This window comes from Cenococcum geophilum (genome assembly GCF_001692895.1).
Source record: "Cenococcum geophilum 1.58 unplaced genomic scaffold K441scaffold_9, whole genome shotgun sequence".
Classification (NCBI taxonomy): Eukaryota; Fungi; Ascomycota; class Dothideomycetes; order Gloniales; family Gloniaceae; genus Cenococcum; species Cenococcum geophilum.
In genome coordinates this window covers 840,065-867,856 of record NW_027137567.1, presented here as the reverse complement: position 1 = coordinate 867,856, position 27,792 = coordinate 840,065, and the positions used below count along the sequence as shown (strand labels likewise).

The window sequence follows — 27,792 nt, the reverse complement described above, 5'->3', positions numbered from 1 at the left end:
CTATGCGAGATCCTCGCCACTAGTTCTCCTTCCCTTAACCTTACTCATAGTCCTCCGTTCCTAGAGTCTGCGACGCTCGATCTAGCATCTCGGTACCTTTTCCTCGCGTCGAATTCCGCGACCTCTCCTTTTGACTGCCATCATGGCCACACTAGCAGATGAACTTTTGAACGACTTCGAGGCCTCAGGTTCAGAAGATGAGGCATCCCCACAAAGAGACCTGAATGGCGACCTAGACGAGCTTGCGAGGGACTTTGCAGATGGTTCAGAAAGCGCAGAAGAAGATGATGAAGACGAGGAACAAACGTTAGCGGATCAGGTTGGATCGTCAAAGCTGCACAAAGGTCCAGCCGATATACAAAGCGCGTCCAGTTTACTCTCGAAACTTCAGCCAGTACTACAGGAGATCGCGCACTTCCAGAACCTACCCCAAACGACAAATGAGGGTTCGGTCGAGGAAAATCCGGAATATCAGCTCTTGACCCAGGCCAACACTCTCTCAACCTCCATCGATGGCGAGATTGCAATCGTGCACAAGTTCATACGGGATCACTACTCTGTCCGGTTTCCATACCTCGAGGAGCTCATCAAGAATCCACTAGACTACGCTAAGACCGTTGCTATAATAGGAAATGGACCCATGGAAGATATCAAAGGCATATCCACATCAACCGACAACATCGTCGGCGCGCCTTTAAAATCGATTCTAGATGGGCCCTCCCTCATGGTTGTGACTGTCGAAGCTACGCGCTCCGGTGGCCGAGAACTTACCGAGCCTGAGCTAGCTATCATTCTGAAAGCTTGCAATATGACTCTTCAGCTTGACCGCGCCAAAATGATCCTTACTGACTACGTGCAATCCCGCATGAATATCTTCGCTCCCAACCTTACTATTCTCATCGGCTCTCTTACCGCTGCCCAGCTCCTCAACTACGCCGGAGGCCTCACAGGCCTCGCTAAAACCCCAGCTTGCAATGTTCCCCCTTTAGGCTCTAACAAGGCTTCTGGAACCGGATTTGCGACTAATGTTGGTGTCCGCCACCAAGGCTTCCTCTACCATTCACCCATCATCCAAGGCATCCGCACCGACCTCAAGAGACAAGCCATGCGCATCGTATCCGCGAAGGTCATCCTCGCCGCGCGCGTCGACCGCGTCCACGAATCCCCCAACGGCTCCACCGGCGAGCAGCTGAAAGAAGACTGCATCGCACGGCTAGACAAGCTGACGGAGCCACCGCCGAACAAAGGCGTCCGCGCCCTCCCCGCGCCCGACGACAAGCCCTCGCGCAAGCGCGGCGGCCGGCGCGCGCGGAAAGCCAAGGAGGCAACCGCCATGACGGACCTCCGCAAGGCGCAGAACCGCATGGCGTTCGGGAAAGAGGAGCAGGAGGTCGGGTACGGCACCGGCGATGGCACCAAGGGCCTCGGCATGATCGGCGCGCAGGACTCGGGCCGCATCCGCGCGCAGCAGATCGATCAGCGCACCAAGGCTAAGCTCAGCAAGAAGAACCCCGGCTGGGGCGGCACGGCGTCGAATCTGGGCGGCATGGCGTCCAGTCTGCGCGGGTTCGGGCAGGGGGCGGGGAATGCGAGTGTGCTGCGCGGTCATGGGTTGAGGGCTGCGGGCGTGGGCAGTGTGGCGACGGCGGGGACGAGCTCGATTGCGTTTACGCCGGTGCAGGGGCTCGAGCTTGTGGATCCGAAGGTTAGGGAGGAGATGAATCGGAAGAGGAAAGCGGAGGAGGATAGGTGGTTTAAAGGTGGTACGTTCACCCAGATTGGGGGTCCAGGAGGCCAAAGCAACGGCGCTCCGGCAGCTGTGGATTCTGCTGGGTTTAAGGTGCCGCAGTTGCCGGCACGCAAGAAGATGGATACTGGGGCTGGAAAGTCATAATGGTTAAACTAGGAGGTTTTATTAGCACTTGCATTGCGACAGCGGGACGATTGCATGGCGTTCAGGGGGTAAGGATGCATTTATAAAGGAGTTTGGCTTGGGTGTGGAGTAGTCCCTGTATGAACATAACAGGCCAGCCAAGAGCCTTGGTCGCATTATCACAAGACAAGTCTCCCAGACATTTTCGTTTTGAGTTGTCATGAAAATGGTCTCAATTTTGGTGACCAGAACTAAGGTACTCTCCCATGTAGGTAAATTCTCATGAAAATCAGCAGCTAACACAGAATATGACGTAAATTGATAATCAAGTGCTTCCAAAGCATTTCAAGCTAGGTATGGAACAACCACAGCTGTATTTACTATCTGAGGTACCATAATATTTCCTCTAAAAGTTTCGTATTGCAGAGGCAGTGACAGTCGACCTCCTCGTCCAAAGGCCATATGTTTACAGGCATAGGAATTTTACATTTGCTCACGTCCGTCCGGATGTTCGTCCACCGATACAAGCACGCGTACTAGGAATCTAGTCCCTCTTATCATGATTTTAGTCCAATGTCAGATGTAGTTCTCCATCANCATGTTCGTCCTTTATAGAGTCCCCTTAAAAGCGGCAGCTCACTAACGATGCCGTCACCACCTGTCAATCGGAAGTCCGTGCACCGATTGTGAGAAAAGAAGAACTCGTGTGTCGATTGATCTATGAAGAAAAAGAGGCTATATATACATAAGGTAGATGCAGGTACAGGGGGGGGGGTACGTAATAGGGAGTCGGTGACTGAGTCGGTGACCGAGTCAAGGAGTAGGTAACTGAGTCGGCGGCATGACACCCGACTCAGGTCGACACCACCACTCCTTTCGTTCTCTACCCAAGTATTGCTACAATGTGAAAGGATATTGCCTCCTTGCAGTTTCAAAACCAAGCCAGGGAGCTCCAGGAAAGCTCGCGGTGTTCCGCCCAGCTACTATGGTCTTCTCCATCCGGAGAAGATATACCAGAGTGTTTTTCCGTCTCGAGAAAGTACTTCCACGCCCACCCTGAACCCCGAAATTTACAGACGTGGTCTTTCATCAAAGATTATATGCTTAGGTATGCTTTAGCTATGTATACTTCTAGTAATCTTAAGGCATCCAAACGTACTCCATAGAACTTAACGTTGCTTCGTTGAGTCAGTCTCTTCTTACAGGCCCCTGGCCTCACCGTATATTCAAAAAGTAGTTACCCACGACTAGGGCAAACCATCAGCGCGTAAAACTACCACTAAACAACTATATATAGAGTTTCAGAATGACAGCGTGGCACTCGCATGAACCAGTATTTTTTTTTAGGGCACCTGCCGTAGCCTAATCCTTAAATTGGGCATCATTTATTATTGGCCGACGGTTTTCAACAGGGATGCACATAATCAATATAATCGCCCAAAATCAGTGATTATGATTATATAAGGACTCTGATTCCGAGCCATCCGGCCTCCGGGTACGCGATTATATATTTAGGTATATAAGTTTTCTTTAAACTAATGCTACTAGTAAAGGCAATATGTTATAAATAGTAACTTTTTATGATTATAAATGGTACTAAATTTTCAACCTGGTCCAAGTGTAATATTTATATGCATCCCTGGTTCTCAACCAGATATTCTGGTAGATGTAATCTACATCTGAATCCGCTATTAGATCTTGTGATCCTTAGATATAAATAGTAGTAGGGTGGCTAAGCACGTGGTATGGGTAGGATATTTATAATTCAAACAGACTTATTGGATAAAGTTGCTTTAACTATCGATTAATGAGGAATACCGGGATAGAGATTTGCGGACAAATTATCTCAGCGGATGAAGGGTACTACCTGTGAAGAACAGAAGCACAGTGCGTTCCCTTAGTTTGTTCAAGATGACAAAATCAGCATATAATACACCTAACATTTCAGTCTGGTCGTTCTTCCTTGAAGAAAAACAAATCAACCGAGGCTCTAATACCAACTTATAGACTCAGAGTTAGGGTACAGTGACATTATTGACTACCGTCTACTCTACCTACGTAGGGGCTCCGCAAACTTTGTTTAAGTAGGCTTAAATGTGCTCCGAAAGCTGCATTCAGTCTAAGCGCACGTCAAGTTAGTGTTCGAAAAGTACATGGAACCTTCTTCCATGGAAATTTAATAATGTTAAATAGAGCACCCCAGCCATATTTAACCCTTCTCATGGAAGCGATGTAGTTCCACGGGTACCTCCATGAAGATTGGCTCCAAAGCTTATATTTTACATACTTAGAGCTCTGGGAAGACTTCGGAGTCGAGCTAGACTAAAAGGAACAAATCCAGTGAAGTAAAGCTGGACGCATCCCTATAGGAATATATATCGATGTATACCCTCTTTCGTTGACCTTGAGATGATGCAAGCAAAGCTGAGTGAAATCGCTAAGAACCTTGGCATGACTGTCGTTAGGGCTACAATATCTACACATCGAGCCGCACTGCCAATCACTGTCCCCGAGCCATTTGCCCGTGAATCATGACTGTCGTTAGGGCTACAATATCTACACATCGAGCCGCACTGCCAATCACTGTCCCCGAGCCATTTGCCCGTGAATTAATCGCCCTGAAAATATAGAGCTTTTCTAGGCCCCGGATATATTACTGAGGATCTGTCGAACTGAGACGGATTGTCTCAGTTGCCTGTTACCTGTTCCTGTTACCTGCACCTACACTATGTATATATAGTCTCTTTTATTTCATAGATTAATTAAACACACGAGTCCGTTCGACGGGATCCTACGCCACTTCGATCTGATCGTGGTCACACGCTCAGGTGAATGGAGTGGCCTGTAAGAATACCCATAGACTCCTTCACTCGCTATGCCGGCATCATTGGTTTTGAGGTCAGGATCTTTAATTCTTCATGAGACGAGATGATTCTCTCCTTAGACAATCTACTTCTCACGACCCACAACTTTTCGTTACACATGCGCAAACGATTCCTGGAGGATATTCGGTAAGTGCCTTCTGATCGTGTGAATGTATGAGATAGAGTGGGTGGATAGATATAGGTAAAAAAAGACACTGAGAGTATCGTCCTTGAGAAAGATTAGGACGGAAAATGCCGCGCGCATAGTCCGCTGTATCTTTCTCATCGTGACGAATCAACCAACCTATCCTTTCGAACGGTGACGTCCATCTCTAAGTTGGTCCGATAATAGATGGACGCAAATCACCGTGCGAAGGGATAGGCTAGGGATATCCCAGGTCGGTGTAGCAAGTTAAGCTCAAATCCCTAGTGTTGAACTGCTTGTGATCTGCCTAACGTCGACAATCTGTCAGTAGACCGCGGCAATTCGCTTTCCCATGGCAACAGGGAGGAGATCTTCATGGGTTTGTGTCGGGTAAGGGTTCTTGAGTCATGCTAGGTAGCATACAATGTTGGAATATTCGGAACAACCTTTTGAGGCAAGTCACCATTCGGGAATCGGCTACTTCGAGTGTGTGACAGGATGCTGAATTAGGCCGGGTTGTAGATTTCTAAAGTGGGGTAAAGTTTTTCGTAAGGATTTGGAATGTGATTTTACCATGAGATTATTGTTGACTGGGAGTCCGAGGTCGGCGTACAGTTCAGTTGAGCTCAAGCATGGAAATGCTTGGTAGGAGCCATATTGTCTCAAGACCGGACACATGGTCAGATATCTCTACACACGCAGAAAGTCATTGGCTGGTCTTAAAGTTGAAAGATTTAATTTTTTAGTGATAAGTGTAATCGTCTTGGCAAGTCTTGGTTTTAAGAGTACGTTGGTTTCGATTTCGATCTTTAGAAACGGCGTATGATGCTTTGAGTGTAAGGCCATACTAACACTAAAATTCAACTGCTGTTGAACTCATCGCTTGTACGGATACTTATGGCGGTGGGCCTGAAATTGTTCGAAGCAAGCCTGTCGGGCTTCATCAATGTCGAGAGCTATCCTTCATGGAGAATGTGGATCTGACGACAGCTAAGAGTGGTACGGGACTAGCTAAAGGCGTGAGCGATGATAGAAACTTTGAAACAGAGAGCGAGTGTGAACATGGATAGACGTAGTAAGTGTGAAGTTACTATCATTGGGGGATGTCAGCATGTTACATATTGGACAGGGGAGACGATATACGCTGACGAATTTTATTCATCTGCGAATAGGGGTATCGTTCCTAAACTTATCGTAGATAGCTGGCAAAGTGCTTCACGTGCTTGGTACCAGTTGCAACCAATTTGCGTTGAGTCTACGAAGTACTTTAGCACTCTGTGGTGTTGCTCAACTTGAGCTTACTTTTACTCAAGAATGCTGCAGTCAACTTTCACAGCTAGTTACAGTTTCGGACTTAGAACTCGGAAAAACACGTCTCAAACGCATGAAACTGTTCGGCCATGAGATCTACGTAGGCGACGGCACGGAGTACCAAAAGCGTTGCTGCATCACATAACAAAACATATGCGCGGTTAAACAAAGACATCGAAGATGGGGTCGATGCGCATAGCGATGGCCACAACGCGTAAGAAAACGTGGATGCCACGATGAACAGTGCGAAAAATGTTCCGCAATGCATATGAAACTCTCCGAGCTCATGGTGCGCGGGATACGTCTACGGAGAATGCTGTGCGACTTTCTGACTTTGTGCCATTGGGTAAAAAATTTGGAAACCATTATGAAAAAGGTTTCAATCTGTAGGGGGTAGACAAAAGTGGGAGAGTTGATAGGGTAAGCGGCGTTGAGGAAGTGGTTTGACAACAGTTTGAAGATGGGATCATGGCCACAACGCTCCCGGTATTCCACACGGGTGGGTAGAGTTGCGTCAGAGGGCCCAGTTCAATAGATTAAAATTCGCACTGTTGTTTTTTACTGGATCAGCTCGAAGACCCTTTTTCTGGAAGGTCGCCCGGGTCTGGTGGAACCTCCCAGAATATCATAATATCCGCTGCAGTTAAAATAGCCTGAAAGTCCCAAAGACACGGCTCGGCTGCACCCTTAGGTACTCCCCGTATTGTGGTATATGAACATCCACCGGACTTTAAATTTGAAGGATCCGATCTCACCTTTGATGCCTTAAATCTCACGATCTCGCGATTTACCTGTGAGGTTTGCTTCTCTCGGCGTTGTGACGGACGAGCGAGGCAGTGGTGGTGACGTTGGAATTGTCGGTGGGGACGAGTGTCAATCTCTGTTTCGATTCGCCGCGCGGTTACGCAAATGAGGGCGGTTCAACGATCGCGAATAGATAGGGTGCTGATGTGATGAGATGCAACGGCCTGGCTTGGAGGTATTGATTCTGCGCAACAGTACAGCTCCTTCGCGCAGGCTGAGTGAGAGTAACGAGGGCTTGTAATTGTGCTGTATATTTACTTCTTACGATAGGCATGTGTGCGCATGCAAGATACAAGCCCTGCCGTCTGGATTTTCGTTGATCCTGCCGGCGGTGGGTAAGAAGCAGCATGCAGGTCCGGGGCTCGTGTGGGTCAAGAGGGGAAAAAAGTGCCGACTTTATGGCGTGGCTGGCGGATCAGCGCTCTGAATGCGTTTCAGTCCCTGGCCTAGCGGCGGGACACATATAAATGCCCCTGAATTAGCGATACAGCAGATTTTGCACAAAATGTTGCACCAAAAGCACGAGGGAAACACACCACCAACTCGCCCACATCTGAGCCCATCGTGGGACCAAGACAGGAATAGACAATTGGCCCTGCAGTCAGCAGTAGAAGGCCTTACTGCCCTCCAACGCAATATTAAGAGTGGCAGATGCACGTACAAATTGCAAACTGAAAGCTGCCGAGGCGCGTAAACATTCAAGGCTCCACGGAACGTCCGACGTCGATCAGGCACAGGCACGGGCACAGGCACAGGCACAGGCACACCCACCCAGCCATCCACCCACACACATCCACAAAACTGTTTGCTCGCCAGAGCTGGTGCCCGGTTGCGATCTTGAAACTTCGACTCGTCTTTGCAACAAGGAGCTTTTCTGTGCCGTCATACTCTCCAACGCCAAACGAATCAGTCGCGGCCGCATCTCAGACCGCCGCTCTCCGTCCCCAATTCCCCCGGCGACTCGCGCATCAATACCTGAAGCACGTCGTCATCGCTTCTGCCCCGGTCGTCTTCTCCACTTTGGGCCTGACCTTGTCGGTCACTGTGCCCCCCCAGGTCACCTCGTGGGCACAGCTCCCTTCACCAGTAATCGCTCAGCACTCCCTGAGCGCCGCCCACGATAATCAGAACAGCCTCAACGCGATCAGTTGCGGCATCACACGTTACGCACACCGCTGTGCTGCGCTGCGCTGCTTCGAACACCTTTACCCCGACACCCGCTACCTTGCTGGTCAATCCCCTCACCACCTTTCTCTTTGACAAAGTCTGTGTCTTAGTCACTCCCACCTGCGGGTTTTACTGTTTCAATCTCTGACAGCTTGCCTCTGCGAACGGCTCTGTTCGCCACAGCCACGCTTCCTTTCGGTCCTCCGCACCCCCCGAGCTCCCATTCCCTGTGCAGCTGGCTGAAGGCAAGTCCCTGCGCATTCTCTTCGGAGGCTCCGAATTTTAACAGCATCTTTCACGCGATTAGATTATATCGCTCTTTCGCAGTTGGACACATTTTTACTAGTTATCGCACCGAACGGGATCGTACGCGAAACAAACGCGCTAGTCAATACTCTTCTATATGCAATTAGAGAGGAATATTTCGGGAAGAAGGATAGTTGGTTAGAGGAGTATTGGCGAAAGAGCTTGGAATTTGTCGTGATTGTTGGGAAGGTCGTCGACTACTTCACCTCATTATCCACCACTATCGAACCGCCATGAAGTTGCAGCTGGCATGCTAGTCGTTCTTCTTTCAGTTCATGTCAAGTTTTTTGAGCTTCACCGCACGAATTTGACAATCGCTTCATTCTCGCGGTCGTCTGTTGCCCTCAGGGTTCCGTCCTACTATGAGTCTCCCAAAGCCTCTCGTTGAACTAAACGGCCATTGTTCAGTCATTAATAACCATACTCTTTATGTCTACTCCCCGGATGCATTCCAGGCTCTTGACTTGTCAGAAGGTGCGAAATGGAAGGAATTGCCAATGGGCGTGTCGGTGACGGGCGGTAAATGTGTCAAGGCGGTACCGGCTGGTGGAGGTGCTAGTCAAGCTATGCTGTACATTGTTGGAGGCGTTGTGAATGAGACTGCGAGTAGTTGGAATTACCCTGGACTTCAACGTTTCTCCTTTGCAAACCGGACCTGGGAATGGGTTACGCCAGTTACCCAAGTCACGCAGAACCGACAGAACCATGCCGCCACCTACCTTAACGCTTCATCCTCAATTCTAGTATATTCAGGATCTCAGACGACAGGAGATACTGGGCCATCTTCGCAGACTTTTCTCATTTCAACCACTCCGCCTTTTAGCGTACAAGCTTTCGGTTCTATTGCGCCTCCTACGGTCGACCCGATGCTCATGCCTTGGGATGAAAGTCATGCTGTAATGATTGGAGGAGATTCCCAGAACAAAGCCGTCTGGACCTTTAGCCCTGAACAAGGCTGGCAGAATGTTGGCGTTACACTTATACAAGGAATTGCGAATCAGTCCCGGGTTCGATGTACAGTTGTCTCTGGAGATGATGGGAGCAAAGTCCTTGAAACATACGACATGAGTGTCAATCCAAACGTGGTCACCCGAGTAGCGTTACTTAATGCAGGCGGCGCCGTAGCGTCTCCTGGTCAAACTGTGGGTGGGCCTTCAACGAAACAAAAACGAGACCTGACAATAAATGGTTGGCCTTCATACAATGGCACTCTCGCGCCAACATCAGCTCGTTCTGGTTTCTCTATTGCGCAAGATGCAAACGGCCTTGCTGTCATCAGTGGAGGAAACACCGAAGATCCGCTTTGCATCTTTGACCAAAGAGCAAATTCCTGGCTTAATGCTACTGAACTCTTGGGTGGCTCACAAGTCACCATTCAATCAGAACCTACCTCTTCAGTTTCATCATCGTCTGTTCCTTCTGCGACATCAACGTCGTATTCTTCAGCAGCGGCATCATCGACAGCAGCGACTGTGGCGCCAGTAGCAGCTACGGGACCAAGTAAAGCTCGAATGCTCACAGTTCTAGGTGCTACGCTTGGTGCAATATTTGGAATCGCTGCCCTATTAATAATCTTACTTCTACTCCTGCGATGGAAGCGAGAACGAAGGAAACGAGCAGGCAAAGGTGGCTATGTCGAGAAAGATCGTCTAAGTTTCGCGGATCGCGGTGCCGAGTTCATGAGCGAAGCAGGGGGAGCAGTTGGCCACAACTACTCAGCCTCTATGAACGCATCCCAAAGCTCACTTGCTATAATCGCCGGTCGAGCTGGTCTAGCTCACAAAAGAGGACTAGGCCCTCTTGGAAGTGATGCCAGTACTGCTGGCCTTGTTACCAAGAAGAGCCCCCTTGGCTATGCGGAGCCCGTCGAGATGTCCCAGATTGTAGAGAAAGCACCTCCAGCAACTGAGAAACAAGCGCGACTAGCAACACAACCCCTTACTTTTGTGGATGCGACGCCTACGGGTACTACAGCTGCTTTAAGCCGAAGCCGGAGTTCAGGATGGAGTCGGTACTTCGCAAATAATGAAGCTACGAACCTCGCACATATGCCTTCCGGGCGATCGACATATACGTCTGACCGAACCAGTGCTGGAAGCCAGTCACATTACACAGACTCTCGCATAATCAGCCAACCACAAACGGCACCACCTCTCGAGATATTCACCAAATTTGATGGTCAGCGTCTTAGTCGTGTAGCCACTGGAAGCCCGACATTAGGGCACTCACGAGAGAACCTACCGGGACAACCAATGCAAGCTGAGTTGGCACGTGCAAGCTCAGCAGCAAGCTCGGTATTAAGCCTCGATGCTAACAAAAGTACTGCGTACACAAGCACCCGAGATCCCGCTACAAGCTGGACACCGGTGTCAGGCCCTGAATGGAATCAGCGACCACCAAGTAGTGCATACACGAATAGTGTGCGCGCAAGCGAGGTTAGGGATGGCACGAGCTCATACTACGCAACGGATGGAGCTAGCTCCTACTTCCCTACGAGTGGGCCTAGCTCACTAAACCCAGGGCGCTTCGGTGCAGCAGAAGAGCGAGATAGTACCGTCACGGTCTTCCCCCGTGGAGTGCCGGACACAGGCGGTGGGCCAAAGAAAGGCGCTGGACATCAAGACATGTCCTGGATAAACTTGGGTGCCGGAGCACCCTGAACCCTCAAGCTGAGCTGTCAATAATTCGTTTCTTTACCCTGTCCCATCCGGCATCCTTCGAGGATGATTGGCTGGAGAGTATAATAGGGTGGCTCGCTGTATTTAAACGGCCGGGTGCGGTGTCACACAAAGCTGAAGAGATGTTTCCCATGACGAATTATTTTTCAGACTTTTCTTGTCTCTTCTCCAAATCGTCCCACATCCGTGCTTCATTGCATGCATAACTAGCGCCGGGCGTACGATTTGTTTTCTCTTCAGTTTTTACTTTCCGCTTTTGATTGATTCTTTGCTGTTGCCTGGCACGCGCTCTATATCTCTCCTGCTCTGCTTCCTTTATTCTGCGCCTTTTGTACCAGCACACCCTTACGGCGCAGCGCGCGGCTCGCGCATGTCTCTACGGATACCCGACGCCACCCTATTGCGTCAATCACCACACTTGTAGAAAAAATACCCTCTCATCGCGCTGTGCTGCTCGAGGAAACCAAACGGGAGGCTCATTTCAGGCCAACCCCCTTCGCCCTCGCTGCCTCATCTCTTTTGCTGTTTCATTCCACTTTCCTACTTTTTATTTCTGTACGGGCTGAGGCTCGGATGACGGCGCAGAAATCTCTTTCTATTCTTGTTCGGAAGGAAGTGTATGTATGCTAGTCTAGTCACCTCCCTACCCTGCCACCGTCGTGTGTGCAACACGCTCCCGTTTTCTGGGACGCGGCTAAATCACTAATGAGAGCTGTGTTACAAATAAAAATATCCGTTAAGAACCGTGTCTCAGATGTTCTGGGGGCCATTGTTGGCCTCTGTGTTTGTATAGCTTTTGAGGTAACCCTTTGCCCAAGTGCTTATATCAGACCTTTGCACAGATTTTCATTACAGTGCGGATTGGGTTCTCTTGTGACACTGCTAGCATCGAAGAAGTAGTTGCGTCTGAGTATCAACACACTTGATGTCTAGACTTGTTCCATGAGTGATTTGCGAGGCTAACAGACGTTCACGATCAAGTAAACCGGAGACTGAGGCGGATGTAGTCGACTCTGTCAAAGCGGAGTGTGGAGTTGTTCTGCTTCACAGCTAATCACCCATACGGGACAATGGCGGTGCCCTACACCATCTCTATTTACCATCTCCAGTCTCTGGATGCTTCGTTCCCGCCGCTCAATCCAATACCCAAATAGACTTCTAGCAGTAGCTATGTACCTAATGCTTTTCTTCTCCAAAATAGCTCTCTCCAACATTCCCACTTGCTCTCCTCTCCCTTATCATCCCAGTAATCTTCTGCGGTCCTTCCTCCCCACCTTCCGCTTCTCGATTGGCGAGACTCCCGAGCAGCCACATCAAATCAGCTGCTCATCACGGCGGAAGAAGCACCCATTAACATACGACGTGCCCTTATCCACAAGCGGAAGCGGCGGATGATACCGATCGAACTCTGTAACCACACCGTCAGCCACCAGTCCAAACCCCCCGCAATCTCCTTCATGCGAAATATTAAACATACCCATGTAAACCGCCCTAGCAGTCCCTGCCCCGAGTCCTGCTGCCTGCCGGAGAGAGAGAGAGGAGAGAGATAGGCGGGCTTCCGTCTACTGGAACGCGCGGAACTCACCGGAGTCGGGTTCGTGGCTGTGCATGGTCTCGATGGGGTCACGGCCTAGATCGGCGTCCTGCTCGTGCGGCGGGATGCGCGCGGCGTGCGGCGCCGTCTTCGCTGTGCTGCTGGTCTGGAAGACGGGGGAGAGAATATCAGCGGGAATGTTCTGAAGGGGGGGAGCTGAACACCTTGCAGGTGATGAAGTCTGCCTCGGCGGGCATGTGCAGGTGGCGGCTGGGGGTGGCGGGGCTGGTTTGAGGAGGTGGTGAGAGGGGAGCGGGGAGGGGTGGGGTGGGCTAGGAAGGAAATGTGAGGGACTGACTTCGACCATCTTGTCGCCCTCGACTCGGACTTCGCGGTCGCGCAGGCGGCGCATCAGCTCGAGGAATGTGCTCTGGCGGAACTTCTCGCTCGTGTTGTCGGCTACGCTATCGAGAAGGCGCGCTGCTGTCTCTGCCATCTCGTCATCGTCGTTGGGGCGCTGGTCTTGCTCCTTCTTTTCTTCCTGTGGCTCCTCCTGCACGGGCTCCTGGTGGGGTGTCTCTAGAGTGTAGCCGGCGTCCTTCAAGTCGTCCCAGATCGTACGATCATTTATGGGAACACTTGGTGCGTTCACAGGGTACATTGACATGAGTCGTGCGTTTATCTTTTCTATCAGGCTGCTTGAGCGTGATTTTGCGTCCGCGGCGACATCGGCGTCTAGCACATTCTTAAGAGCACCAAGACACCACCGGGCTTCGCTCAGGTCGTTAAATAGAGATCCGTTTGCTTCTAAATTCTCTAGTTCTGGGAGATACATTAAGGCGTCCTCAGACTTTAACTGTAGCAAGCTTTGCAGCTTGATGGAGAGGTATACAGCTGTAGCGTAGTGATGAGCTCTCCAGTACTCTCCAGTGTACGAACTTAAACTTACGGTATCGCTTCTCTGCTATCCGGAGTAAGATAGGATCAGTCTCTCGCGGTAGAGAAGCAGATTGGTCCTCCGCAACTGATTGTTCTAATGAGATTGGCTCTTGTTCCACAAGGATCTCTGCTTGCGCTTGTTCAAACGCTCGTTCGAATGCCGCCTCATCGAATTGAGATGTATCATCTTCTGCCCGCTGTTTTCCCTGTGCTACTGACATATCTTGGCTATGCATTGGCACCCCGAATTGTGGCTGGTTGAGGCTTTGTGCCGCATAGCCCCCCATACTATATCCATTCATTCCTCCAAACGTACTCTGAGAAGGGTTTTGGTATGTCTGCAGCCCTGCGACAGGCGCCTGTTGCTTCAGGAAATCCCGGTGCCATGACGACGCGGAGGCCTGCGGCCGAAAGTGCTGGTTCTGCTGCAACGTTGAGGGCTGCGGGGAAGAGATGTGTAAGCGTTGGAAATCTGAGGCCCAGCCAGCGACTTGAAGAGGAGGTGTTGCGGATTGTGGAGGAGGTGCGGCTTGGGATAGGTGTGATGGGAGGAAGTCTGGTTGTGGTGGGCCTGAGTGCCCCGCTTGAAAGGCCTCGAATTCGGGGTCCAATATGCCTGCATTTTGACCCAGTCCCGATCGAAAGCCCTGTATATACTGTCAGTGGTCCGCTAGATGTGAGGGTATATAGTCGGAGGCAATTCTTCACCTGTGACGGAGACTGGTGGGATATTAGCCGGTCCTGTTGTAGAGTTCTGTCTATAGTAGTGTGCTTCTGGAAATTCTGGAGGGCATTCGAGGGCCCGCAGAGAGCGTCCGCCATGGTGAAGTAGTTTTAAAGAGAGTACAGAGGGAAAGAAAGGCGGAAGTGTGATGAAGGAAAAGAAGAGATGCGTGAAGCAGACATGCCGCTTGTGAAGGTCATGGAGGATAATGCGGGCCGAGGCCGTTATCTGTACGTGACATGGGGCAAAGGATCTAATCTAATCGCATCGCGGCTTAGACTGAGGACACAGGGCAACTCCATATGCAACTGGGCTTCCAACAACAACAATGGCAAGTGTTCTGACCCTCGTCTTCCTTGCCCGAAGATTTTACTAATAGTTTACTAGGCGCAAGTAATATCAAATTCCGGTCACGATGATATGATTGTATGCTCCACCAATCCCCAAATCCTCAAAATTACACCTCCGAAATGCCGTCGCATCTCACAACTTGTTGACAATGGAGCTAAACGATACGCAGCATGACGCAGTACTTGACTACTACGGCCGCCGGTTAGCAACATGCTCGTCGGACAAGACGATCAAGATTTTCGAGGTAGAAGGAGAGTCGCATAGGTTAACAGAGACACTGAAGGGGTACGTGAGAGGCAATACTATATGATTCTAGCAAGGACTATAATTCTGATGGAATTTTGAACCGTAGCCATGAGGGCGCCGTATGGTGTGTGTCATGGGTAGGCCTCGCGCCCCGAAGCACCCCGGAAACAATGGCTAAAGCTCATCCACAGGCGCACCCAAAATATGGCAACATCCTCGCCTCCGCCAGCTACGACGGCAAAGTCTTCATATGGCGGGAACAAAACAACCAATGGTACCCCATCCTACTCGACTCTCGACCCTCTCACCCGTTCTGACTCCCCCTTAGGCAAAAAATCTACGAATTCGCCCTCCACACCGCAAGCGTAAACCTGGTCGCGTGGGCCCCGCATGACGCGGGCTGCCTGCTCGCCTGCGCCTCCAGCGATGGCAACATATCCGTCCTTGAGTTCAAGGATAACACATGGAGCCACCAGATCTTCCCGGCGCACGGCATCGGCGTTAACGCCGTGAGCTGGGCGCCGGCCATTGCACCTGGTGCGCTGACGAGCGCGAGCGGGCCTGCGACGCCGTCGATGAGGAGGTTTGTCACGGGCGGGAGCGACTGCCAGGTTAAGATTTGGGAGTTCAAGTGCGTTTACCGGCGATCCCCTGGTGGTGGCGGTTGTTGGTGACGGGAAATGCTGACATTGTGGAATGGCAGTCCCGAGACAGGCAGCTACGTTTGTACCAACACCCTTACGGGCCACAATGACTGGGTCCGCGACGTCGCGTGGTCGCCTACTGTACTCTCGAAAGCCTATATTGCCTCGGCGTCTCAGGATAAGACTGTGCGCATCTGGACGAGCTCGAATCCGGATCTACGTAAGATATCTTTTTTAAACTTGCTGTTTGCCTAGAAGGCAGGACTGGTGTTGTTAACATCATCTAGGCGAATGGAAATCAACCACCCTTAACGTCGACGCGGTCGCCTGGCGTGTTAGCTGGAGCCTTAGCGGTAACGTCTTAGCTGTCAGCACAGGCGATAACAGAGTTAGCCTATGGAAGGAGAGGTTGAGCGGTGGCTGGGAGTGTGTGAAAACGATCGAGGAGTAGATGTAACCGAGTTTGAACTGAAACCAAGTGTAGTGACGATAGTCGGCAAGAGAAAGCATCGCGTTATGGGCGGGATAGAAACGCCTTGAGAATGGTATTTTAATGCCAAGCGATAGCGTAAGTCATTTTGTTCATTAGACATGACAGCTCTTGGGGTGTGGAAAAGGTCAAATTCAATTGCCGGAGTTTCTGTTTTCAATTTTCCCCACAACCAACCCTGTACTTGCTTCACATATCTTCTTCATTCAGCCTTCATCGTGCAGGTCCACGTCCGCGCATGACGGTACAAGGCTTCTGTCAATTTTTACCTCCCTGTGAGCTGCTATAGGCTCAATGTGCCGTATCCTACCCTTCCTATCTCCATGTTAAGATCCCCGCCCGCTACAGTATTCTAAGGCGCAGAGTAGTCAAGCATCTCCGTCATGGTCACAATCAAAATTAGCAAACTCAATCATTAACTTCAAGTATTCGCTATATGAAATCCTCATCCAAAATTTCATTGAAATACCAATCCTCCCAGCTCAGCTCGTCCATTCCAGGGCGCTCCAAAAGGCAAACCCATCAGTCGTCCAATCATAACACTGTGCTGGTGCTCCGTATCTGCATCCAGTAGCATTTTTGAGGCGACTTGAGAAGGGTGATGTGTGTGTGTATGTGTTTTTTATGCCAGAATAATGGAAAGGGATCACCGAACGCCCAGCGCCATGTGTATCTAAGAGCAGACCAAGAGAAAGAAAGAAATGGTAGGAGTATATAAAAGGTATATAAGAGATAAGAGGGAAAGTCGTGTATGTGAGTGAAGGGATAAGTGGTTGTTATCGAGATAGAAAAAGGACTGCAGGAGGTAGGTATATATCTGCGAAGTAAATTGGAGGCCATTAAGAAAGGCAATGCAATCAATGCAAGTCTGGTAATCTCCAAACCCAACGCCGGGCTGTCCAATCGCAAATCCTGGGCTGCACAATCATTGTGGATTTTTCAAGCGCCACTTATCAAAACAGGGAGGTGAGATGGCTCCGAACGTCGAAAGAGAGGGATATTCTTGCGTTACTCGTATTCTTCACTGTCGGTTTCTTCGTACATCCCTTGGTTGTCATCAACACTCCAAAAGATGAAGGGGCCGGAGTAGATCTATGTGATATCAGCTTTCGCTAATAGCCAAATCTTCGAGAGGAGTGCCCCGTCTTCAGCTCAACCTACCTCGTGAGCTGCTGCATCCTCATCGACCCCCCACCAGCGCCCGAGAATCATTTGCCCCCCTGGTAGAACAACGCCTTCATATGCCCAAAGGTAGTCGCTATCCGTTGCTCCGTTTTCGTCGTGGAAGTGCTTCATCATGGTCATTCGTTGCCACCCAGGAATGCCTTGTTGAGGAGGCAGCGGATTCAGCCAGCCAGAGGCAAAGAACTTCCTACCATGATTTATTAGCTACATGTACTAAGGAGGCTCTGCCCAGCTAAGGGAGGTTGGACATGTGGTAAAGATAAGAAGAATATTGAATGGGCGACGTGTTCTATTGACATCAAAGTGGATGTCATACTCTTCGTCATAGCCTGTGCCTTCGAAGCGGAATGAGACGGGTTCACCTATAGCTGGACTGCCGGCCTTGTGCTGAGCGCGGGTTTTGGCGTGATGCGGTTTTGGCTTCGATTTAAGGTGGCGCTCGAATAAGGCTGGCCAGATGATTTCATTATCGACAAACTCCAGTCGGAGACACTGGTAAAATCCTGTTTTAGCAGTGAACCGTTGCGTGAACGGTGTATGAACAGGGTTTATACTTGTGCATAAGCATACCTGAATTGCGCGGTCCGAGTCCACATTCTTATCCATCAGAATCTCGAAGCCTGGTGGATTTGCTCTGATGTGCTGAATTTCTTGGCGGTCAAGATAAGCTGCTCCAAGTATTTATCGTTAGCTTCCTTTCTTGAAAATAAGACTCGTCTCTTAAAGGAATCATGTACCATATGTACCCATCCAATCCCCTCCGAGCTTATGGGAACCGTCTTGCAGCTTTGTCTTCCACGCCAACGGCTTTTGTAGACCACTCAGATCGTGGAAAGGCACGTAGAGCGTGTTCTCGCATTCTCGCATCATATGGTAGCGGAAGAAGTTCAGAGCATGGAGAACCCATTCCATGTTGACCTGGAGGTCATTGAAGCCGTGAAATATAGGCGCCACCTTGGCTGACTCGTAGACTGCTTTCTGAGACACCTCGAAACTATAAACATCCTCAGTTCCGATTTTCTCATCCAACATGAAATGTGCACACATGAGCTGGAGTGCGGCGAGTTGAGGACTGAGCGAAGCGCTCCTTGGCCCAAGGCGATTGACATCGGTGAAGTTTCTAGAGCTGAGCACGAATTGCTTGAGGGCATAGAGGTTACGGCAAGTAGGACGGCCAAACTCGTCATCGTAGATCTCTCCAGTAAAGGACTCTAAACAATGAATGTCAGTCACTGACCCACTGAAGTGGCAGGCATGACGAGGTAATGAATAAACAGTGCACTAACCATTGACCAAATCCCTTAGCACCTCCATTGTCTTAATTTCATGGTCAGTCTGGCCATTCTTGAATTCTACCCCAGCGCCTTTGCGCAGCCACCGGCGACGCTTTTGATACGCCTTCTTTAGCCGACTATTCGAAACGGAAGTGCTCCCGAGTGCGTAGTATTGGCGAAAACGATAACGCCAAAAGGACATTCCATCGCCATCGACAGCATAGTTAGCACTCTTACACACAAGACGAAAGGTGCAGATGTCTCGGTCAGGTTCAAGATAGCTGATGATCTCTTTGTTGAGCTGTGGTGGAATTAGTTGAGGCCATGGGCAAAAGCTCAATAGATATTTTGATCACTTACTTCAATTGGGAGGATATTGAAGGCCATTGCTCACACTGCCAAACTGTTATGAAGGCCAAGGAGAGGCTACTAACTTATAGCGGGGTAAGCAAATGCACACATGTACCACAAGGAGGGCCGTCGACGGGGGAGCAAGGCGAAAGAAGCGAGCTTGCACAGTGTCAAAGTTGATATGGACGGACGGCAAGAGTGCAGTAATGTAGAGCAGATGGGGCTGATGATAGAAGCGTGGTGGAAGAGGAAGTGAGTTGAAGGAAAAGGAGTTTGAAGTGAAGTTGAGTCAAGAATTTAGAGTGGATATGCCAGCTGAGTTAAACTTTGCATTTCAGATGACTTAAATTGCTCCTGCCTCTTTGCATGAACTGAGATGTTCGAGCCTACTGACTTCTCAATTGATGAATAACCGTGATGGTGAGAGTCGGAATAGGAGAGAAGCGTTTAGTGAATGTACCGGAGCAATCCAATCCAATGGATGTAGGTAAGCAGGCAGGTAGTAGAGACTAGGTGGGGATGTAGAAGGAGTAGGAAGTTCTTGAGGAGTAGATTCGAAGCTATGAAGAAGGCTCCTTCCGCGAGAAAAGGCTTCTTAGACCGACCTAATCTTCTAGGGTTCTTCAAACATCTTTGAAGCCTTCCACACGATTATACCACTTAGTCCTACTAATTATAGCTTCATTACTAGTCTCCTAATCCAACATCACATGAATATGCTAGCCACCAGGAAAGCAATAAGCAAGGTCCATGAGCTCCGCATGTGCCTTGGCGCCGCACTCCGCTTCGTACTCGACGTAGTTGCAGCACTCGCCGTGCCAGTGGGAGGCAGCCCACTAAAAGGTGAGGCAGAATTCGCTGAGCTGCCATCCGCCCTGACTACAACATAGATTTCGCCCGTAGTATCACTACTCATGAACAGCCTACCCTTACTGTCCCATGCCAAGCCAACCGGTCTGAAGCAGTTGTTTGGGCATTTTGAGAGGTCAAGGTTAGAGACAATATCAATGGCGGCGGTGCTACTGTTTGCTGATTCAATGGGCGAGCCATTGGAAAACCCCACAACGGAAAGCTTGTATCCTATGGGGTCGATTCGGTCCCTTAAAACTCCATCAGTAAAAGCAAGGATTAATGGGACTTCCAACACCAACCAGCTTCCATGGAAAGTGACCCATGCTGCACTGCCGTTATCATTAAATTTCATATCTAAAGGCGCCGTATGAGCTTGAAATGTGAGACGAGGAGCGACGCGGTCATTTTTGCAGAATGTATCATTGATAGTCGCGTTCTGATTCCCGATAGCGAACTGGGTTCCAACCTGGAGTCCAGTGTTGTTCGGGATGGTCCCAACATCCCATGCAGCAAAGCAGGAAGGATATCCATAGTTACCACCTTGCTGAGCGTACTTAGCACCATTCAAGTATCCGTGGAAGTTCATCTCCTCGCCTGGATTGTCCTGATGTATATTCTGGCCATCCCTAACCATTTCATCAACGCTATTCTCAACCGAATATATGCCGCCTGTGATCGGTTCTTCAGCAACTCCAACTGAATTACGCAGGCCCCAACCCAGAAGCAGCCCATCAGTATTATAGTCGTACAAAGAAGTAGCGCTAGTGATATTGAAAGCTTTTATTTGACTGTGACCAGATGTGATATCTTCGGCAAGCGCGTCGAGATTTGAAGTACTCCCTCTACTTACCATAAGCATGCCCTCCGCTTTCCGAGAAAGGAGTAAGGTCCGCGTTGTGTGATCTGATGTGCTCATGCCGCCAACCAATTGGCGAGGAGTGGACGTGTTTTTACTTGATGCGGGATCGTAGGACCAAGAATAGACGGCCTCAGCAGAAGAGGCATATAATGTTTTTCCATCGCTGGAAAGCTCAATGCCATGGTTAAGCTGAGGAATCGAAAGTTAGTGGTACCTTTGATGTGTGACTTGAGGCCATAAAGCTTGCTTACCGTGCCATCAAGGATCACATCGCTTGGCTGCCCGGCAATTACACAGGCGCCACCATTGTCAGTTAACGACAAACTTCCTATACCTTTGCCTTGCTGCACTACAAGAAGATGACCGCTTGAATCGAAAATGATACCGCGTGGGCTGGTTAACCCTGTAGCCACCACCATAGCCTCCCATCCCGAAGCAACAGAAGGGGCGGCGTTCTTTGGCGTAAGAGTGGTAGAGCAGGTTGGAGCGCTCGAGGTCTGCGCACGAGCAAACGCAAGGGAAAATACTATTGGAAGATAGAAGTGAAGCATTTCGACTAGGTGAGTGGGAAAATAGCGAAAGTAGTCACAAATATTTGATGTGCCGGCTGCGTAGACAAGCTTCAAGTATTCCGGAGTTACCGGTATGTTAGAAGTCTGTCCAAGCCACGAGCGAGAAACTGACAATTCATTCCATTCTTGGTGTTTGATGCGGTTTGCATGGGCAAGCGAAGTTTGAATACTGGAGCGAAAAGATGTTCGTGATCTTGGTCAACTGCGTCATCATGGAAACGACGGAATGTAAAACCCGGAAGGTGCTAACGCTGAGAGGTGGCTAGCATTGACGAAGCAGCGCCACAGTGTTTCATGTGAAAAATTGAATGGCCTTGACTGGCATCAAGACGCGTCGAACACGGGTCTCTGCTGGGAGTTGACCAACGAAGCGTGTAATCACGAGGGGGTTTACGCGGTTGCTCGTACTATATATCAAATACCTGCGCTCGCCAAGCGTGAATCTGGAACACACATCTTTTAGCGTGTTTTTTTAGCGATGAAAGGAACATCAAAATTTTTGTGGCTAAGTTCCGATTCGCAACTGAACGGCGCCTTTAGTCAGCATCGTCGCTTTTGTTCAAGCTAATCAAGGTCTGCTCAGGTTAACACGTACGTGGCCCTCTTCACTGTTCCTTGAAAGTTTTCCCAAACAGCACCTTCGCCTGAATAGCTTATTTAGGCTAAGCTTTGCAATAGGCTATGTTATGAATCTCAACACTAGTGTAGGCAGAGAGCTAGAGCTGTAAGAGCCGAAACGCCTCTTCTAACATGTCTGACGACTTAGGAACTCATCGTGGTTTTATATTGACTGCGTTACGTGACTGAACCTGTACAACGGACCAGTCCATTTGTCGCATCGCATCTCAATTTCTTTGTCATTCTCTTACCTAGCAATGGAGCTTTTTCTTTGCTCTCTTCCTATGTCTTCCCCTCCGTTTTAGCACTGCATGCCGCTCGCTGCGATGCGTATAGTTATCTCCGTGATTTCGAGGCTATTCGGCAGCAGAGTCATTCTACCATTCGTACCTATCCAACCATGAAACAAGCAATAATACTCCTGCACTTGCTAGTTGCGTATCCGGTGTTTTTAGCACATCGCATCTCGAGTGTATGCTCTTTCACAGCTTCTCCATCGCCCGTTCTTGGCCAGCTGACCTCAAATGCTAACGACGTACAATCGGGCAAAAATAAAGTGGATAGCAAGTTGTTGTATTGGCTATTAGCTGGTGGGCGGCTGTGTGTCACCTACTTTGTCTCTTCCTTCACTGATTGTTTTAAGGAGTGAGATAGCCTTGTGATACGATAGTTTTTGCATCTTTACCCTATCCCCTCGTAAAACCCAAACTAGTTTCTCGTGGGACATCTGGCATTCAATTCCCGATTCTTTCATCTTAATGACGTAGTACCAGCACGCTAAATCAAACAACAGATGATATAAGAAAACGCCCACGCGCACAAATTGTTCAATCCACATAAATTACGTCACAAATACGATAAAAAAGAAAAGTAACTTATACATACCAAACTTCCCACCCTTACCAGCACAAATGGACACCTCTCCTCCAAATGTGCTTATTTCTCGTTGTCAGACTGCTTCTTATTCACTTCCAAGCTTTTATCCCGCCATCTTGCTGCGTCTCCAACACCCGCATCTTCTTTTTGTGCCGAATATACCGCATATAGATCGTGACCCCCGCGACGATAACACTGCAGAGGGGTCCAACGACTATACCGACAATGGCGCCGGTGCTAAGGCCACCTTTACCGCTGGAAGGGGAGTTTGTGGCGGAAGTTGTTGCCGAGGATGAAGGGGAGCCTAAGTTCGACGGGCACGTTAGCGGGATATACGGAAGAGGGATGAAGGATGGAATTATGATGGGGAGGCGAGGCTTGACTCCTTTCGAACTTGCAGGTCGGTTTTGGATTCAATGGAATTGGGCAGTCGGGTTTGGCGAACGCTGAGAGAACTACACGCGGAATGGAACAAGAGGAACCCACCAGTAACTTTCACGCTCGACCCGGTATTCTTCGCCCCCGTGCTCGCCGCCGTAGGCGCCGTTGATCCTCCCCCGTTTGCAGGCGTCGTGGCAGCCTTGTTCATAGCGCCATCACAGTACGCCGTGTACGCGCTGATAGCACTCGCGATATCATCCGTGTTCCCCTGACAATACTTGCTCGCGCAGACCGTCAAGAAGCTGTTGGCTGTAGACGCCATATCACTTCTACACATGCATCCGTCGTAGGCCGGCGTGCCCAAGCACTGTAGCGCGCGCGGTAGAGCACCGCTGCCGTCGCTGGGCCCGCCGTAGAGGCAGTCCTGTGCACAACCACGGAGGGATGAGAAGGCTTCTTGGCTCGCGATACTGAGCGTTGGAATAGAAGCAACGAGTGGGAGGCTGCTGGCGCAGTAGGCGGAGTAGAGGGACTGTGCGGAGGTGACGTCGGGCGGCGAATCCGAGCAAGCGCTGCTGATGCAATCGGCGAGGAGGGAGGAGGCGCTAGATGCGAGGTCGGTGCGGCACATACATGAGTCTGAGTAGGGTAGCTTGCAGCTTAGGGACCGAGGGAGGGGCGGCGCGCCGTTCGTGCGACCGCTGTAGATACATTCTTGGACGCAGTATCGTTGGGTGGAGAAGGCAGGGAACTGGGTTATACTGACGGTGCCGCCGGAAGCTGTGCTGAAATGAGAGAAGAGTGGAATTAGAAAGAAAGAGATGCTATTGAGGAAGGAGAGTGAGAAATCCATATTTGAAATGGTCATGATGAAAAAAGCATAGAGGACGAGCAAGACTCCACCAACCTTGACCTTGTGGAATTGAAGAGCTCTACCCAAGAGACGACCCAACTTTCGGGGTCATGCGAAATTTATTAAGTCTACCAATGCCTTTAAGCGCTTTTTGGGGATAGGAGAGCTAAAGCTGAACCAGGTCTCGAAAGCCACAAAACCCTTAATCGGTTGTGCTGAGAAGCCCAGACCCAAGGTGCCCAAGTCCCATCCGTGTCAAGTCAAGCTATTCAGAAGCTTTGGCAAGGAGGTCGAAGTTTTCTGTTAGCCTGTTGGACGCCTCGGGGAGAGGACTGGAGAGTGGCTGTTTGAGGAGGTTTATTGCCAAGCGAATACCCCTTTGGCGTTCATCCTGGGCAAGCCACACGATGTTGGTTCGATTTCCTCCCCAAAATGTGAAAAGGCGCAGGAAATACGAGACCCGAGTAACCACACCAGCAGAAATATTCCTATAACAAGAAGGCAATGTCATTAATCAAATAATAAGTTATTTCCATAATACCTAAACCCTCCCCACACCAACATGAACACTACGCAAATATAAGCATCGCATAGATATTCCGTCCCTGCCCATTACTCTCTGCAGAACCCGAGCGAACCTACCAGCACTAAGGCCTCAAAGTAGTCGCTCCATTCAACGCCTGTAAGGTCGAGAAGTTGATAGTTACTATCTTTATAGAATCCCTGCCGTCAGCAGCCAAGGTGTTGCTGTCGATCCGATGCAGATCAGAAGAAGATAAGGAAGACTCTGTCTATTAAATGTGGCTCTAGGGCGTCTATATATATATGAGGAAAGTGCAAGGAATTGGGGGGGTACAGGCAACAGAAACAGTGTGAGTCATAGGGTGATAGGCAACTGGAAAAGGAACAGGGTAATCGGCAAAATCTGACCTTGATCGACAGTTGCTCTCTCGTGTCTACAAGCAGGTATCCACAGCCACAGCCACAGCCACAACAGCAAACGCGGACAGGGAGACCTAGCGCGATCAGGAAGATTTCGCCGTTCCAGCCCAGATATATACGAAATACGAGTTTCAGTGGTCGTGTACGTTGGCTGATAAGAGCCAGGGTTGTCGATGATATTTTTATCCATTGCTTCATATTCATTCATAAGGAGTGATAATGATTGAATATTTTGCCAGCCCTTATGAATGAATATATATAGAGGCTTGGGCTAGTAAACATTAAGTCGTCGGAGTGCTTAAAGTATTAGGTAAAAGGACGAGTTGTATAAGGCTGGAGGAGAGAGCTACTGGTGAATGTTTAGGGGGTAGAGGTGCACCCCTGGGACGTAAGACGACGCCGCGGCGTCTTCATGGTGGCCAGAAAATACCAGGTTAGGAACTCGTCTCGATTGATCTATGAAGAAACAGAGACTATATATACGTGAGGTAGGTGTAGCCAACAGGTCGTGTCGATCGGAAGACCAAAAGATAAAAGAATGATGACTCTGTCTCATTGCAAGAGGCTCTAGAGCCTCACTATATACACTAGATAGGTGGCAAAGACTGACGTCGACACTGACGTCGATTTGAAACTGTTACCTCATTGCCAATTGATCGACATTGCTAATAAGGTAATGGGGGGGTAATAGAAATAGTATGAAGTCATAAGGTGTAGTGTAACCGACTACCGACACTGCGTTGAGACACAAGATCACCGCTTGGAAGGCTCCGAGATGGCGTCAACGCCACCCAATATAGTGGTTGCAGATCAATATTGGTGGCAGATTACCGTTCCCATTTCAGCTATCTATTACCCCATTACTTCTACCTTCTTCGTGTATATATAGAGCCTCTAGAGCTACATTCACAATTAAGTCGTTCATTCAATTCTTCGCACTGCAAAGCTTACAGTTATGAGCCCGGATCGCACCACCTGCTAACCAATTAATCTACTACCTTATTTAAGAAGTTACTACTTCTACTACCTTTGCAGTGTCTCGAGCTTCTTTACCTATTAAACGAACGGACGATCGACCCCAGTTGACGTACGTACCCGACCAATGAACGAACTAACGAATCAAATCAAAAGTTCGAAACGTTAAAATAAGGTTTTTGCTAAGACGCCAATTGGACCCTACCTGACCTATTAAATCCTAAAAATGACAACCACAAGCGAATTGAAAGTTAACCTTATCCTTAACCAGCCATCTAATTGGTCATAGTGGTTCTTTATTATCTAAGATACTGCTAAAACTAACAAGGTATGGGAGCACATTGACCTATTTAAAAAAGGCGAGCGTCTAAAGCTAGTATAACTAAGTCGTCCCATACTAAGGGACATACTACCTATGGCTATATTAATAGTAAAGCTAGACCCAAGTCAGCTTACCGCCTATAATTAGCTCTATGCTAAATATAAAGATAATCTTTATACATACGAGAAGCAAAAACGGGCTATAAACGATATTAGTAACTATATCGTTCGCACTACATCGGTAGCCTACCTTCTACTTATTAACGACCTTAATACAGTACACGAACGGCTTTAAGCACTTAAGACTGCACTAGCCCTTACTACCTTAGGTTAAAAACGAGACGTCCTAAATTAGTACACGGCTTTAAAAGTCTATAATAAAAAGCAGAGCATCGATAAATGGTTAAATAACTGGCGGAATGTCTATAAGCTTACGGAGTAATTAAAGCTACTAGATGTATAAGGATTTAGGCCACACTATAACTTTATTTAAGCCATTAAATCCATCTCTTCTAGTTTTGTAGGAGCACTAGAAGTAGACCTTATTAGGAAAGAACGGAAGGATAAAGATGCCCCATCTATTATCGATCTAATTAAGGAATTTAAGGAGCACTACCGCATGCAGTAAGCAGTATCCACTGCTACCCCTGCTAATAACTCTACTTTTGTAACCCTAGGCAATTCTAATTTAGATTCTAATAGTAATTCTAATTTAGATTTAAAATGGAATAAGGAATACATATGCGGCTTTAAACATTGATTTAGTAGCTACTACTACATTGTTGAGTAGAAGCGCCCTTAAGGATGGAAACTAAACCTAGACATCTAAAAGAAAGTAGAAGAAGCAATCTCATCTACGCCTTAGATTAAACGCATTGTTAACCTTATCTTAAAAAGAGAATAGGAAGCAAAGAAGAATATAGAATCTATAATTAATTTTAATTCTAAAACCCTACCTTCTAAAACCCTAACTAGCTATACTACCGTGTTTAGTACTGGTTAAACTCCATTTAAACTCTAGAACACCTAGATACTTAACCCTAGTGTAAATACCCACGTCTGCAATAACTAAGAAGACTTTACCTTCTCCTACCTAGCTGCAGAAGACGACTACCTGATTGCTGGTGAAAATTGTAAAAAGATATAGGCTTATGGAACAGTAATAATTACTATTAATACACCTACTAGGAGCTCAAAAATGAAGCTATCCTATGTAGCATTAGTACCTACCATATTTACAAATATTGTAGCACTATCAAGGGCTATAGATAACGATATCCATTTCGACTTAGGACGAAACTTGCTATACCGTCTAGCTACTGGCGAAATAGTATGCTATGCGAAATAACTAGGGGGCTACTAGGCACTAATGCACCGAGAGCCTATAAATACCCTAGATTCGATAAATTAATTGACCTTCTTAATAAGAAGACATTAACTAAGTAGAATGGCCCGTAAACTAGTCGGAGCTATAGCTATAAAATGGTATAAAATACTTGGCTATGTAGGACCTAACGCTATTAAGCAGCTTCCTAAGTACGTTAATGGCGTAGAGCTCGAAGAGCTAATTGACGAATGAGCACCGCTTAAAATTAAATGCGAAGTCTGCTTAATATTAAAGCACATACAGCAGATCTCTTAAAGACGAGAATATAAA

General features: G+C 48.7%; 8 protein-coding genes across 8 annotated transcripts; 3 read left to right on the top strand and 5 right to left on the bottom strand.

The window, feature by feature from the left end:
• The first annotated feature begins 4 nt into the window (after positions 1-4).
• K441DRAFT_655350 (pre-mRNA splicing factor) lies at positions 5-2,186 on the top strand. The gene has a single exon (XM_067647838.1). The coding sequence runs from the start codon at positions 143-145 to the stop codon at positions 1,892-1,894; it is 1,752 nt and encodes a 583-aa protein (XP_067507003.1). The 5' UTR covers positions 5-142; the 3' UTR covers positions 1,895-2,186.
• A 6,646-nt stretch (positions 2,187-8,832) lies between these two features.
• Positions 8,833-11,130, top strand: K441DRAFT_674931 (uncharacterized protein; the record flags this gene model as incomplete). The annotated part of the gene is made up of 1 exon (XM_067650813.1): positions 8,833-11,130. The coding sequence occupies one exon, from the start codon at positions 8,833-8,835 to the stop codon at positions 11,128-11,130; it is 2,298 nt and encodes a 765-aa protein (XP_067507002.1).
• Positions 11,131-12,626: 1,496 nt separating this feature from the next.
• K441DRAFT_363297 (uncharacterized protein) lies at positions 12,627-14,535 on the bottom strand. Its single transcript, XM_067641399.1, has 4 exons — positions 14,330-14,535; positions 13,632-14,268; positions 13,041-13,576; positions 12,627-12,848 (listed from the first exon to the last, which is right to left on the bottom strand). The coding sequence occupies exons 1-4, from the start codon at positions 14,441-14,443 to the stop codon at positions 12,711-12,713; spliced, it is 1,425 nt and encodes a 474-aa protein (XP_067507001.1). The 5' UTR covers positions 14,444-14,535; the 3' UTR covers positions 12,627-12,710.
• On the top strand, positions 14,511-16,494 carry K441DRAFT_742964 (Sec13 protein-like protein; the record flags this gene model as incomplete). Its single annotated transcript, XM_067654397.1, has 8 exons — positions 14,511-14,540; positions 14,733-14,771; positions 14,866-14,981; positions 15,049-15,079; positions 15,134-15,216; positions 15,271-15,573; positions 15,646-15,806; positions 15,874-16,494. The coding sequence occupies 8 exons, from the start codon at positions 14,511-14,513 to the stop codon at positions 16,035-16,037; spliced, it is 927 nt and encodes a 308-aa protein (XP_067507000.1). The 3' UTR covers positions 16,038-16,494.
• A 590-nt stretch (positions 16,495-17,084) lies between these two features.
• K441DRAFT_674928 (uncharacterized protein) lies at positions 17,085-18,922 on the bottom strand (the record flags this gene model as incomplete). The annotated part of the gene is made up of 7 exons (XM_067650812.1): positions 17,085-17,168; positions 17,238-17,448; positions 17,578-17,753; positions 17,832-17,929; positions 17,999-18,472; positions 18,548-18,836; positions 18,896-18,922. 7 exons carry the CDS (start codon positions 18,920-18,922, stop codon positions 17,085-17,087), a joined length of 1,359 nt encoding a protein of 452 aa, XP_067506999.1.
• Positions 18,923-19,592: 670 nt separating this feature from the next.
• On the bottom strand, positions 19,593-21,148 carry K441DRAFT_546543 (Auxilliary activities family 12 protein; the record flags this gene model as incomplete). Its single annotated transcript, XM_067642868.1, has 3 exons — positions 19,593-19,986; positions 20,038-20,786; positions 20,849-21,148. 3 exons carry the CDS (start codon positions 21,146-21,148, stop codon positions 19,593-19,595), a joined length of 1,443 nt encoding a protein of 480 aa, XP_067506998.1.
• A 1,842-nt stretch (positions 21,149-22,990) lies between these two features.
• Positions 22,991-24,037, bottom strand: K441DRAFT_363167 (uncharacterized protein). The gene has a single exon (XM_067641398.1). The coding sequence runs from the start codon at positions 23,910-23,912 to the stop codon at positions 23,022-23,024; it is 891 nt and encodes a 296-aa protein (XP_067506997.1). The 5' UTR covers positions 23,913-24,037; the 3' UTR covers positions 22,991-23,021.
• A 385-nt stretch (positions 24,038-24,422) lies between these two features.
• K441DRAFT_655345 (uncharacterized protein) lies at positions 24,423-25,356 on the bottom strand. Its single transcript, XM_067647837.1, has one exon. The coding sequence runs from the start codon at positions 25,027-25,029 to the stop codon at positions 24,775-24,777; it is 255 nt and encodes an 84-aa protein (XP_067506996.1). The 5' UTR covers positions 25,030-25,356; the 3' UTR covers positions 24,423-24,774.
• Between the last annotated feature and the right edge of the window lie 2,436 nt (positions 25,357-27,792).

Bases quoted from the DNA above. Each gene is read 5' to 3' on its own strand.
- K441DRAFT_655350 (XM_067647838.1), top strand. From the start codon at position 143: ATGGCCACACTAGCAGATGAACTTTTGAACGACTTCGAGGCCTCAGGT.
- K441DRAFT_363297 (XM_067641399.1), bottom strand. From the start codon at position 14,443: ATGGCGGACGCTCTCTGCGGGCCCTCGAATGCCCTCCAGAATTTCCAG. The intron at 13,577-13,631 runs GTAAGTTTAAGT...ACTACGCTACAG, and splicing joins GATAGCAGAGAAGCGATACC to CTGTATACCTCTCCATCAAG. The intron at 12,849-13,040 runs GTCAGTCCCTCA...CCCGTCTTCCAG, and splicing joins AGGGCGACAAGATGGTCGAA to ACCAGCAGCACAGCGAAGAC.
- K441DRAFT_363167 (XM_067641398.1), bottom strand. From the start codon at position 23,912: ATGACCATTTCAAATATGGATTTCTCACTCTCCTTCCTCAATAGCATC.
- K441DRAFT_655345 (XM_067647837.1), bottom strand. From the start codon at position 25,029: ATGGATAAAAATATCATCGACAACCCTGGCTCTTATCAGCCAACGTAC.